We start from the raw sequence: 14,080 nt of genomic DNA, 5'->3' as shown, positions 1-14,080 counted from the left end.
TGGCAGTTGAGGGCTGCTCAAAAGAGGGAAGGAGGGAGAATCAGTCTTCTCCAGGGACCAGCCCCCTCCTTTGTCCTCTGAAAGTCAGAGGTCAGTCCTAAACACATATCCATAGAAGCAGCACTAAGTGGACTCAGTAGGCTCGCCTCTGTGTGTGTGTGTGTGTGTGTGTGTGTGTGTGTGTGTGTGTAACAGCAATTAGGAAAGGTAATGGATTTGAGAAGGAAACCAGGGAACACAAGAGGTAAAGGTGAGAGAGGGTGGGGTGGAAATGATACGTATGAAATTTTTTAAAATAAATAAATAAAATAAAAAGTCTGTTCTCAAGACCTCGGTGAAACCACTGGAACCCTTTGTTGCCTCTGTCAAGGACACTTGCTCAACCTGTTCTGCCTGGATTCTCACTGCCCTTGGTTGAAGAAGGCAGACTTCTGTTATATTCAGAAACTCCAACACTTTAGGAAGCCACACTTACTGACTTTTCCTAGTCTGGGGCTCAAGTATCAGGTCCACCTCCTTGAGCTCTGGCTCACTGGGATTCTGGGACAGCCACAGTCAGAGAGATTGTGGACAACCTACTCCCCCTTGTCCTACCAGGCACCACCCCAGCCACTTCCTTCCAGTACTTCACAGCCAGCTCTCCCCAGAGGACTCTGAGCCCTGAGCTGAAACAGACTCATCCACCTTTCCTTGGAGTGAACCAGGGGTCCCAGGTTTCTAGGGACTTGGGCTGTCTTTGCTCCTCCCCTCTGGGGCAGAGACTAGATGGAGACGGAGGGGTGGGACGGACCAGATAGTGAGTGAGTGCAGCCACATCACAGCTGAGCAATTTCACTTTCTCTTTCCGTGTGTTTGGAGGGCCCTCAGGGAGTTTCCTCTGAGCTTCCCAGAGCCCCAGAGGTGGTGCACTCTTAAACCAAGTTCAGGGCATGCTTGGGGCTGTGGAGGTGATGGCAGGAAAGGACAAGGGATCCAGCAGCAGGTAAGTCCTTTCTCCTCTCGTGTGTGTGTGTGTGTGTGTGTGTGTGTGTGTGTGTGTGTGTGTGTGTGTGTGTGCGCGCGCGCGTGTGCGCTAAGCTGCTAAGATGGATCGATGTTTTTGTGTTGCTAGAGCCTCCCAGGCTGGGGCCACAGGGCCATGGATACTTGAGACAATGAGATCACAGGGAATTAAGAACCTGGATAAGCAGTTTTCACTGCCACAGGCTAGCTGTTGGAGTCCTGTGGTTACCCAGTGCACCTCATTTCATTTCCTTGCCCCTGTCACAATAGCTGGGCTCATACTGTGTGGATTTCCTTTGTCCTTGGGAGCCCCAGCTGGAGTGGCCTCTGATCTTTCAGCCTCTCTCAGGTTTCCCTAATCGCCACTATAAAAAACTCTACAAAGGAAATCCACAACTAGCCAATGGGCCAAGCTCCTGGAGTACAATATTAGTAAGGGAGGAGTGGACTCTGAGGAGCTGACCATGATGGGGAAACCCACACAATCAGCTGGTCTGAGCTAATGAGAGATCACTGACTCAGGCCTGACAAATGGGAAACCTGCATAAGACCCAACTAGACTCCCTTAATATAGGTGACAGCGGTGTGGCTGGGACACTATATGAGGCCACTGGCAGTGGGTCCAACATCTAATGCACAAACTGACTTAGTGGAGCCCGTTCTATATGGAGAGAGACCTTGCTCAGCCTAGACACCTGTGTGGGGGTGGAGAGGCGCCTTGCTCCTGCCTCAACTAGATGATGGGACAGACTTAGTAGACTTCCTAGGGGAGGCCCTACCCTCTCCATGGAGCAGATGGGAGGAGGAGGGGAGTGGAGGGAGACAGCGAGGGGGAACTGGGATTGGAATGTAAAACATTAATTTTAAAAAATGAACAAAAAAACTGCAAAAAGTATAATTTTAGAAAATTAAAATCCAAAATTATTTTCATTGCTACCGTGGGGGAGGAGCATATATAATGAGATGGACTTGAAGATTCTCCAGAGGGAAATCTCAAAAGCCTGAAGGTGTAAACTCTGAATGAGTCATTTAATATTTTCCTCCTTCCCCACACCCCTTTGGTGTTTAGAGACAGGGTTTCTCTGAGTAGCTCTAGCTGTCCTGGAACTTGCTCTGTGGACCAGGCTGTCCTTGAACTCACAGAGAACCACCTGCCTCTGCATCCCAATTACTGGTATTAAAGGCATGCACCACCACAGCCAAGTTTCACTTATCTTTTGCCTGAGAAGAAACTGCCATTCTTTTGCCCAAGTCACTGTGTTAGATATTTTATGACTATCTCTAATGCGTCTCTTTACCAGCATAGAAGCCGTTTTGTGCCACCGAATGCCAACTCCTTCACCAGAAGTTACAGATGAAATGTATTTCCTTAAGCCTTTGCCGTTAGCCAATGGCACTTGCCTTTCATTGTTAGAATACATAATATCTCATTTTTCAAAAACTCTTTTGTGTATACCTTTTTCTTTTGTGAAGCATATACTAGAGTTCTACAGAGAAACAGAACCAGTAGTGTGTATAATTATGCAATGTAGCATGAGTTCTAATTGGTCTTAATAATAAAAACCCAGAGTCAGATATTAGAGGGTAAACGCTGAAAGAGACAGCCACTAAGTTTTTACCTCTACAAAATCCTCAGGCCAAAAGAAGCTGAGCTAATGTCTTCTCCCAGCCATATTACTTCCTGTCTGTACAGACCTCCAGACCTCCCGAGTACTGGGATTAAAGTTGTGCACCACCACCACCCAGCTAATTTAGTGAATTTCTTTTCTGAGTCTGGTAACAAGGAAAACTGTAACTATTAAGTCTTCCACTCCATCAGAGACCCTGTGCCCCCAGCCAGCGGGGTCATTTGACCAGGACCCTGAGGGAGGGAGGGAGAATTAAGAAACAAGAGACTCAAGAGATGGAGACAAGACAGTATTCTGATCAAGTCTCTTTTAATGAATATAATAACAGGGTTTAAGTTGTGGAGAAATGAGGGAATGGGCCAAAGGGAGGATATGAGGGAGGCAGAATATCCTTCCAAGCAGAATGCTGGAGTCCTGCTATAAGATAACTTGCTATACGATAAGACTGAAGCTGGGACTCTCTCAGGGTCAGACTGCATCATGTTTAACAAGGGAACAGCCATAGGAGAATGGAAAATTACCAGTGTGTTAGTATCTAAGGGAGTAGTAGGATGGATGGCTGTTAAGATGCTAACTTTGCTCTGGGGTTCCCCACAACTCTGGAAGGAAATAATATTATTGAGTAAGCAGGAAGTTCAAGAAAGTGACTTCCAAAAAATGTGAGAAATGACAGAAACATCTGGCTGCCTGGACAGTCACCCAAAGATCCTCTGCAATGTTGAGGCGTCCATCTTTGGCCTATAGGCCTAGAATATCTGACAGACTTATAGTGAAGCAGGAATTTTGAAGGGCTGTCCTGCTTTGTCTTGGCAAAGTTTGGCCCTTGCTTCCTTTTGTGTCCTATTTGTCCAGTTTGGACAGCATTCTGTCAGCACTCCAAGCAAAAGTACTTTTCTTGCCCAGTGGCTTACTTTTGAAACAAAGAAAGTAAACTCCATGTGGAATTTCTTCAATGCCCATCATCTTCTCCAAAGTAGAATGGTGCTACCAGAAGCAGACATGTCTCATTGTCATTTTAAAAAAAAAAAAAAAAAGAAAGAAATTAAAACATCTTAAACGCCATATTCTGTAGATCTCTGTTTGACATTGAAAACATACCTAATATGACTAAAAGTTCTATTGTAATAGATGACTAATTGCTAACCTGCATTTCCTTATTATCCTAAATAGTTGGTAATAATAACTTGCATTACATTATTAAATGAGCTGTATAAGTACAATACCTTGAATAAGATTAGATATGTATGTACAGTATGTTCTAACAAAAATAACCTTAACTTTGTATCAATATACAAAAATCCATATCAATGTAAAGTATTGCTTTTTTTATTTCAAAGGGTAGATTCAATTATCTACCCTTTTATCCTATCGTAACTGTATCACCACCTTTTTTTCTTTTTAGGACAAGAACCCTGAATCTAATCTCCTTTGTTCAGCTTTTATTCTGACCATTTACCAGTAACAACTTGTAAGCAACCACCTTACAAACAATGACCCATTGAACAACCAAAATCCACCCAGCCTACCACTTGGGAATGTGGGTGTCCTGTTCTTAAATTGACTTCCTGCTATCTGGAGTTGATGGCATCTCTAGGGGATCCAGAAAAGAAAAAAATATGGGTTAATTGTCAAGTCCTGGGAGAGGTAGCTGTATCATTTATTGTCCAGTTGCTGCCTAATGGGAAAATGAAGGGCTTATCTAAAGTCCTGGCTAGAGTAGCCTGCGAGGCTGAACCATATCAGCTGCTAGCCACCTTACCTTGAAATCATCCTGAGCAGTTTGTAGTTCAAAGATAATCTTTAGGAGGTGTTTTTCAGCTTAGTGGTGTTATCGTAGTCCTGGTAGAATCGTCATTGTGAGGTCCATCCTCCTTATTGAGGCTTTAAAAGTCACTGTTAGGTATAGTCATGGTTCACTGCAAAAAACTTAAACATTTTAAATATCACATGCAGCAGATCTCAAAAAGGTTAAAGGATCAGTATTTGTTTTTTACATTGAGAGTACAAAAACTTAATTCCTAGTTACCTCATAGAGACTCAAAAATGAAATCATGCACAGGAAGCCAGATGAAGCATTTTTTTTTAGAATTAGTTAGTACTCTATATGACCATTAATATCATGGCAAAAAGATACACACAAGTGTTAATACAATAGTCCCTTAATTTTTGTTTTTCTTCTGTCCCATATCAGGTGGCTTTTCTGACATGAGACAGAGATTTTGGATTTTATTTAAACAAGCATACTTGGGTTTAGAGAAGGAGAGAGCCACACTCCAACTCCAAAAGCGTCTTTAATTTTTAATTGAACTTGGACCACAAAAAGACCACTTGCATTCTATGTCTGCAGAGAAAAGCAGAAACAAACATTTGGGAAGATTTATGAAATGTGGTCCTATTGGGGATGTGGTGATGTATCAACAGGCCAATGTGCTCTTTTTTCTGGGAACTTTTTTTTTTTTTTTTTTTTTTTTTGATGATTTGTCCTTTTCCTTCAAGTCTCATTTGTCTACTGGTCTTCAGATTCCTTAGCTGGATGCCTTCATTCTCCTGAAAATACAAAAACAAAGCTCTTCCCCAACCCTAATTTTTGGGAGGTTCCCTCTTGGCGAGTTAGATATGATCAAATGAAAAGGATTTGTTAGTTTTGTAGGTTAGTTTAGACTGAACAGCTATGCTGTGTGATGAGCTATCAGCTCTTCTAGTTAAGAGGTCTCTCTTATTCAAATCTAATCTTTATCAATTTTGAGGGTATCCATAGCTTTTCTTCTCCGGTGGAAACAAAAACAAAACTCCTTCCCCAATGTAACACATATCCTGGTTTCCATTTTGAGGTCAGCACATCTTTAAAGTATACAAGCTGATTTAATTCCATATTTTTTCCCCTATTGTCCAAAGTCTCTCTGCAGTTGTCATTCCTTTCCACTAGCATTTAGAAAATTCAAAGTTAATAGCATTGTTCAATCTATTTCTGGGATCTTTATTAGCCCTTCCTGTTTATTTAGCATATCCTTTAGAGTTCAATTTGCTCTTTCTATAACTGCCTGTCCTGTAGGATTGTGTGGTATACCTGTAATATACTTCCTTTTGTAATAAGCAAAAAAAAAAAAAAAAAAAAAAAAACTGTTTCATCTTACTAGAGACATATGCTGGAGCACTGTCACTCTTAATTTGTGCAGGTAAACCCATGATGGCCATAATTTCTACCAAATATGTAATTACCAAATCAGCCTTTTCAGAACTCAAAGCAGTTGTCTGTTGAAATCCTGGAATCAATGCTGTGGTATACATATTTTAATTTCCAAATTCTATGTAATGAAACACATCTATCTGCCAGATTTCATTCCTTTAAGTTACTTCCTGCTGGTAGTGGAGTTTGGTTGTATAAAGAACAAGAAGGACATTTCCTTATAATTTTTTGGCTTGTTGCCAAGTGAAGGAAAAGTCTTTTTTTCAAGCCTTTGCTATTGACATGGTGCTTTTTATGAAATTCTGAGACCTCCAGAACATTTCTGTCAACATTTGGTCAATTTCTTCAATACCCTCTTCTATAGGGCCTGGCAGACCTGTATAGGATGATTGCTATTCCTAATTAGTTCTTATAACTGAATAAATAATAACATCAATTCTGTATCATATGGTATAAATTCAGGAGTTTCTATATGCAAAACAACTTTCTGCATATTTCAAATCAGTAACTATGCTAAGAGATTCCATAAAATTCATTAATACCATGTGAATAACATATAGTTCTGACTTTTGGAGAAAACCATAAGGGCTTTGAGCCACTTTACTTAAATTTTATGATTTGTAATCTGCCTCTCCTGATATTCTTGTATCAGTATAGAATATAGGGACTGCAGATATTGGTGTTCCCTGTTCAATGTAAGGAAAGATCCAGTTAATTCTCTTTATAAATTGAATTCTCTTGCTAATTGTTAATCTCTACCCCCCAAAAAAAAATTACTGCAAGTTTTTTGCCAAGGTTCACTTTCTACCCCTAATTTGTCAATTTCATCATTATTAAAAGGTACTACAATTTCTCTTGGGTCTGTTCCTATTAATTGAAAAGTCTAAATTTTCCTTTTAGAATCAAGTCAGAGACTTTTTCCACATAAGGTTTTAATTTTGTTACTCAGTTTTTCTGGTTTAAAATAAAAAGATCCATTCTAAGATAATATCATCCTTCTGCATTAATATTCCTGTATGGGAATGCGTAGAGAGGAAAATAATTAGAAAGAAATCAAGATCTGGATCCAAACAATCCACATGAGCATCTTGTAATTTCTTTTCCACCAAAGCAAATTCTCTCTCAATTTCAGCTTCTCTTGGACTATTTAAGTCCTTGTCACCATTTAAAGTTTTGAATAAATTACCCAGTACATCTTTTTTTTTTTTTTTTTTTTTTTTTTTTTTTAACCCCAGTAGTGGGCCATAGATTGGCAATGTCTCCTAACAATATTTGAAAGTCATTAGGAGCCCACAATCCATCTCTCCTAATTTTTACCTTTGGGGGGGGGTCTAATGTTTTTGAGACCTATTTTATATTCTAAATCATTAATAGAATCTTCTTTTGTATTTTTTGGGAGGAGTAATGGGTAATCCCCAACAAGGCAATATTTTCTTTATTTCTTCAAACATTCTTTCTAATGTATTTACATTTGAATCAGCTAGTAAGATGTCATCCATGTAATGGTAAACTATAGATTGAGGAAACTGCTTACATACTATTTCCAATGGCTGTTGTACAAAATATTGGCACAGGGTGGGGCTTCCCTGTGGGAGAATCTTCCATTGACATCTCTTAACAGGCTGAGAATTATTATAAGTAGGCATTGTGAAGGCAGATTTTTCTCTGTCTTTTTCTTGTAAAGGTATAGTGAAGAAACAATCTTTTACATCAATAACTATAAAAGGCCATCCTTTAGGTAATAGAGAAGGCAAAGGAATTCCAGACCGCAGAGGGTCCATTGGCTGAACACCTTATTAACAGCTCTTATATCTGGTACAATTCTCCATTTTCCAGGTTCTATTTAATAACAAATTCAGGAGAATTCCAGGGGCTGATTGATTCTTCAATATGCTGATCATTTAACTGCTCCTGTACCAATTGTTCTAAGGCCTGCAGTTTCTCTGTTGTTAAAGGCTATTGTTCAACTCATACAAGTTGTCCATCAACAATTTTAAAAGAAGGGCTCTTGGTGCCTTTGAAAGATCAGCAGCTGTTGCCCTGTTCTTGCGCCATCTTCTAATATTTTTCCCAGAAACATTCATTAATTATGGTTTGTTTCTGAGATTGGAGGAATGTTGATCTGAGTATTTCATTGCTGTAACAAACCACATCTCCATAAGTTCATTGCTATGTTAGCCATCTTGTGCTCTGTTTCACCAATCCCTAAAAGCTTTACCTCCTGAAGAGCTCAATTTGAATGCCAAGATTGAATGCAACTATTGTAACAACCATGCCTGTGTCTATAAGACCTTCAATGACAATATCATTTATTTGTATTTTTAATTTTTGTCTTTGTTCAATTATGGAAATTTTCCAAAATAATTGCTTTATGGTTTCTCCTGAATTTTTGTTGTTGTTGTTGTTCTCTCTTCCATAGCTTTTCTATCATTCGGAGCAGCATGTTTTTTGGGGATTTTTGTTTTTGTTTTGTTTTATTTGGGGGAATGGGTTGAGACATGGTAGCTTTGGAGGCTGTCCTAGAACTCATTCAGAAGACCAGGCTGACCTCAAACTCACAGAGATCTGCCTGTCTTTGCCTCTTGAGTGTTGGGATTAAAGGTGTGTACCACCACTGCCTGGCTAGCAGTATGTTTGTTTGTTTGTCTGTTTGTTTTTAATAATAGGCATTGCTCTAGGAAGGAGTTTCCTCCACAATGACAGGAAACAACTGAACTGAATTTGGCATGGAGGCCTGCATGTAAGAGGCCCCTCAAAGTGTTTCTCTACAGCAAAGGATTATCTTAACTGTCCCTTGCTGATCTACATTCATTCACCCAATGCTTACCCTTACCACACCTTCTGCATAATCCAGAAGGGAGGGGTGTTCTGTTTGGATTATGCTTAGAAAAAAAAACATTGTTTCTAGGAACACCTATTTACAATCCCTTTTCACGTGACCTTGCTTAGCATAGGTCTTGACTTTATAATTTTTTTCACCTCTGGAAATCACCTCTCCAAGTATCATCATGGTCATAAGATTCAATATTGATTATATCTCAGAAACATTCTTCTGTTTCACAAAAGGTGAATGCATGCCATATGAGACTATCATTTCCTTGAATCTCCTTAAATTGAACATTTCCACAGGAGTCTATTCAGCTCTTGCACAGCCTTGGGGATATCTATCATTTGGCAGTTGTTCCTGTAAGGTGACTGGATAAATTAAAGTTGATTTTTTGAAAACCTTAAGCTATTCCTCTCTAACCTTATAATGCAACCCAGAAATTGGTTCTTCCTTAATACACACACACACACACACACACACACACACACACACATTTGTTGTTATTTCAAGACAGGGTTTCTCTGTATGGCTTTGGAGCCTGTCCTGGAACTCACTCTGTAGACCAGGCTGGCCTCAAACTCACAGAGATCCACCTGCCTCTGCCTTCCTAGCACTGGGATTAAAGGTGTGTGCCACCAGTGCCCTGCTGGTTCTCCTTTAAATTCCTCTGTCCCGGTCTGAATATCTCTATGATCTGTTTTAAGAAATTTTTCTAAAACTTGAATTTTAGCACTCATATTAACCATCATTTTTAGTGATAAAACAAAAATGGTAAAACTGATAATGTTTATAATTGACATTATATAAATCCCATCCAAATTAGTTACCCTCTCACTTAATTGTTCCATTTTCAAACTGACCAGTGTATTGTCATACAGAGACCAAACTCCCTCCATTGTAATAGTGATTCCCATTTTCTAATATGGGGGAAAAACTGTCTTTTTAACTAATTCTTCCCTTTAAGAATTCCCAATTGTCTCACCAAATCTACCCATAATTAAAATTCAGATGGTGAAATGTGAAACTTACTGCTGCTGCATAGAACAGTAGAAGCCTGAACAGCTATCAAAGCAGCTACCTAGTTTGGCAGCAGCCAGAGGAGAGGGTCCAGGGAAATACCACAACCCAATGGGACAAAAGAAGTTGAGAGCTAACTCCTATGGCATTTGGAGCCCAAATGCAGAAAGGCTGCAACATAAAAAATCCCAAACTTACTTACAGGCTTAAGGAGAAAAAGAGGAGAACCTAGCAGCTCCAGCCTGTGCCAGTGGCTGCAAAGCCACAGGCAACCAGCTTTTTCATGAAATTTGTGCCCCAAAAGTTGGATGCTAGATGTAAGACAAATTCTAATAGGTCTTAATAATAAAAACCCAAAGTCAGATATTAAGGGGTGAAGGTTGAAAGATCAGAGAAGCAGAGCATCCAGCCACTAGTTTTTGCCTCTAAAAAACCCTCAGACCAAAAAAGGCCAAGTTACTGTCTCTCCCTCCTTATATTCATCTCCAACCAGCCATATCACTTCCTGTCTGTTTGTACAGACCTCCAGACCTCTATTGTTAACTAGTGACTAACCCTAACCCTCTAATCTTCAGTCAAGCTTTATTTGTTAAAGTAAAAACAAGATATCACTGTAACACACAATCATGGAAGCTGGGAGGAAATCAGCAGGGTGGACCAGTTGACTAGATATGGTACAGATATTGTCACTTGAGGAAGGTGGCTTTTTTGTTCTTAACTGATTAGAGATCACTGACATCATAGAATACAAACTTTCTTACACAGAATTCATCAACTTACATGTTTACCTTATCCTTCCTGATGACATGTAAAGTTAGCCGTTACAGCATCATATCAACACCTGTAAAGACTGCCCAGTTAATTGAGTGGTTTTGTTTTAGAGGCTGGGTCATTGGTTAGAACCAAGTTCCTGGTTTCTTCTATTACACCCCCAAAATTACCCTAAATAAAAATTTTATTTCTGTCTTCCCACAACACACTTTATACACACTGGCTCTGCATAGACCATCACTTGTGCCAGAAATTATCCAGCCATTGGTAGCCTCTTGTAAGCTAGTTTATGCTTCTACATGGAATCTATCCCTTAGGTTAAAAACTGAGGACAGTGTATGTGAAGAGGAGTCATATGACTATAAGCTCATCTTCAAGCGCTTCAAAGAAAATAAGGTGGAAATCGCAAGCGCCATCACAAAGCCATTTCCTTTCCTCATGAGTCTGCGAGACCGTGACTTCATCTCTGAGGAGAAGTTCCAGGTGAGTGAGGAGAATGAACTCAGCCCTGACAGTAGGCCTGCCCCACATTGTATTATGCTGAACCTGTGGATGATGCCAACAGGCTGAAGGGCCTCCAGGGAGGAGGGACCTTCCCTTCTTGGAAGTCAGAGGTGACATGAGAAGCAGGCGTCACAGGGAACGCTCATATCCATCTCTGGTGTAACCAAGGCTGAGGTACCTGGTGACAGAGGATGGATAGAAGTGGGAAAGCTCTAAAAGGCAGAGCACCCCAGGTTAACATGTGCAGTGTAACATCTGAAACTAGGGTGTGGGTGGACATGTCCAAGCTGGGCTTCCTTACAACCTGCTTATTCCAAATTCTGGAGCCTGAACGTTAAGAAAGCCACAGGCAGTTGGATCAAGTGAAGCTAGAACCGGAAGTTGTGCTTGCTTCTCTAACTGTTTCCTTGTTCCTCAGACACCGCTGAGGCCCTAGAATGTAGTAAAGGTCAGTGATGGGGTCCCCTGGGCACAATGAAGACAAGCCTTCTCTTCTTTGTGCAAAGTCTTTGCCCTGTGACCAGGATGCTAACTTGGTTGCCTTGAGCCCTGCCGACTAGGTCAGTCTCTGGGGAGTTACTGTTTGGTCCCCAGACAGCCTCTCATGGCCTGTTATGGCCACCGTGGAGCATCTTGGCTTGGCTCTTACAGACACATCATTGGATTACTTTTCAGAATACTATTTCCTGTCAATGGTGTGTGAGTATCAGAGATGCTCTTGGACAAGCACGGGTCGTCATTAGAGAGGACATGTAAGATATCACCTGATATCCACAAAATGCAGATACTTCAGAAGCAATCAAACGGTGTTGGAATCACTCTAAGCCTCTCTTCTAATTCATGAATCCATTATAACATAATTTCCACTCAATATTTTTAAGATTTCTAGAAAAAAATGTGAGAACCCGGATGCAGTGAGAAATGAGATGTATGACATCCTCTGCGACCTGCAGAAGGACTTTAGCCTGTCCCTTCTGGAAGTGATCTTCAGCCCAACACATCTGAAGGCCTACCCAGACTTAAATGAGACTGTAAAAATCTTCCGAGATGGTAACTATAGCTCTGACCTATTTCTGGGAATTCAAGATAAATTTCATTCCCATATCCAATCAATCATTCATTTCTCATTGATATATGACATATATCAATGACTTTACTGAGGGACTATAACATACTAAGCACAGAGGATTACTAGGTGAAGAAACCATACATGGCCCATGTGGTCAGGAACTTACACATAAGCCAAGTAACCCAGGGATAATTGCCCAACCAGGAACTGATTTTTTTGCATAAAACATAAGGCTTTACTTTATTTGGGGGGGGGAAGGAAAGACAACACTGATGTTGAGCTTTTCTAGGTAGGAGGAAGTTCTCAGATACTTGTAGACATGTTCAATGATTTAAAAAAAAATATGTTCCTTGCATTTAAAAAAATGTATCCATTCAGTAGAGTTCTAGATTAACTTTCTTCTCCAAAAAGTGGAGAAATCATGAAGGAAGCCCAACTCAATTGCTTCCCAAGGAGTACTTGAAGAGCACATCAGCAGGGCCTGGGAAGGGGACAGTCTCCCACAGGATATTCTGAGCTTCTCCTGCCTTCAGTGTTGCTTCCTTCACCATGACTGAGGTCTTGAGTGGAAACTACTTACCACCAGAGAGCTCAAGACACCCCATAGAAAAGAAATGTCTGAATGAGTCACTGATCTTCACAAACAAGTGACATTACTGGGTCATCAAACAAAAGCAGACCATGAATGTGCTAAGACACGAGCCTTCAGGAGAGACAGAGAGAATGCCAAGTGAGGCATTTTGGAGAAGGGATGTGTTACAAGTATTTTCCCGCCAGCCTGGTCCCACAGCCGCGTCAACCCCAAATAACACACAGAGATGCTGTATCAAATATAAAGCTGTTGGCCAGTTACTAGCATTTCTTATTGGCTAGCTCTGTCTTAAATATTAACCCTTTTCTATCAATCTAAGTGTTTCCATGTGGTTTTATCTTACCGGAGAGAGGGTCCAGACACCTTACTTCTCTCAAGTCCTACATCTTGACTCCTCTCCACCTCATCTCCCAGAATTCTCCTTGTCTCCTACTCTCAGCTCTCTTGCCTTCCTATTTGCCAACAGTGTTTTATTCACTAACCAATAAAGAAACGTATTTACAGAATGACATCTCCCATCAGGGATGAGGGCCTTTGTGTCACACCTAGTCAGGGCTGGTGGCTCAGACTGATTATACAGAAAGAGGTGCAGGTAAACATTTCAGGACCACTGAATGATGTCTGTGTTCGCTTAACCTGGCAGTTCCTTTTTCGGAATGATCTCAGCCTCATGGTTGCTGGGGGTGTTCCCCAGAGAATGGTCTACAGTGACAATCACCATGGGTAAGGACATGAGAACATTAGAGACTTGTTTTATAGAGCTACCTGACAAATGTATGACATCCCCCACTGCAAACTGGGATCATCATTAGTGAAATCCTGCCATTTATTTTATTTCAAGGGCAAGAGAGTTTAAACAGGGTCTTATTATGTAGCTCTGGCTGTCCTGTAACTTACCATGTAGACCAGGCTGGTCTGGAACTCATAGAAGTCCGCATGCCTTCATCTCCTAATTGCTGTGATTAAAGGCTTGCACCACCGTGTCAGGCTTGAAGTCCTGTCCTTTATTATGTGTAAGAGTCAGAATCATTCTGAGAGCACAAGGAGGAAGTGCAAGTTCTGTTAAGGGTTTGGCTTTAAGAAAACAACCCCATGACAAATAGAGGATGCTTCGTTAAGTTTGCTTGTAAGTGTGAGTGGTGTGCTGTGTGTGCCAGTAGTACTACTAAGGTTCTTGAGAGAAGCAGAGTCTAGAAAGAATCATGAGATTGATTACATGGCAGTAGTTGACTCAAGATTATATACACAGTGAGAAAAATGACTTATTTCACAGACTGGAAAGCCACCATGTATCTTTGTAAATGTCCCAAGATAGAAAGATAGAGTAGGACCAAGAATCTATGCATGTTTGGCCACCAACTGGTGGATGCACATTTCATTATCTTTTGAGGCTGGCTTAGCTTGGGGGACTTGTTAGACCTTTGCTTCCATCTATTTGTGGGGGAGTCATTATCTTCTAATGTTCAGGAAGAATGGGAGAATC

General features: G+C 40.7%; 1 protein-coding gene across 2 annotated transcripts in view; it reads left to right on the top strand.

Annotated features, from left to right (window-relative positions):
* Nucleotides 1-840: 840 nt before the first annotated feature.
* The window catches only part of LOC127226518 (nuclear body protein SP140), a 30,132-nt gene continuing 16,892 nt past the window's right edge, over nt 841-14,080 (top strand). Inside the window, exons 1-3 of one of the 2 annotated variants that reach the window (XM_051190611.1) lie at nt 841-982; nt 10,750-10,915; nt 11,818-11,986. In XM_051190611.1, the coding sequence (XP_051046568.1) occupies nt 930-982; nt 10,750-10,915; nt 11,818-11,986 (388 nt within the window). In that variant the 5' untranslated portion in view covers nt 841-929. The remainder of the gene's footprint in view (nt 983-10,749; nt 10,916-11,817; nt 11,987-14,080) is intronic. The other variant, XM_051190612.1, reaches the window with a different exon arrangement.

The sequence above is a fragment of the Phodopus roborovskii genome, unplaced genomic scaffold, assembly GCF_943737965.1.
Source record: "Phodopus roborovskii unplaced genomic scaffold, PHOROB, whole genome shotgun sequence".
In the NCBI taxonomy this organism is placed as follows: Eukaryota; Metazoa; Chordata; class Mammalia; order Rodentia; family Cricetidae; genus Phodopus; species Phodopus roborovskii.
Note: the sequence above shows the minus strand (reverse complement) of the source record. Positions and strands in the feature narration are given on the sequence as shown.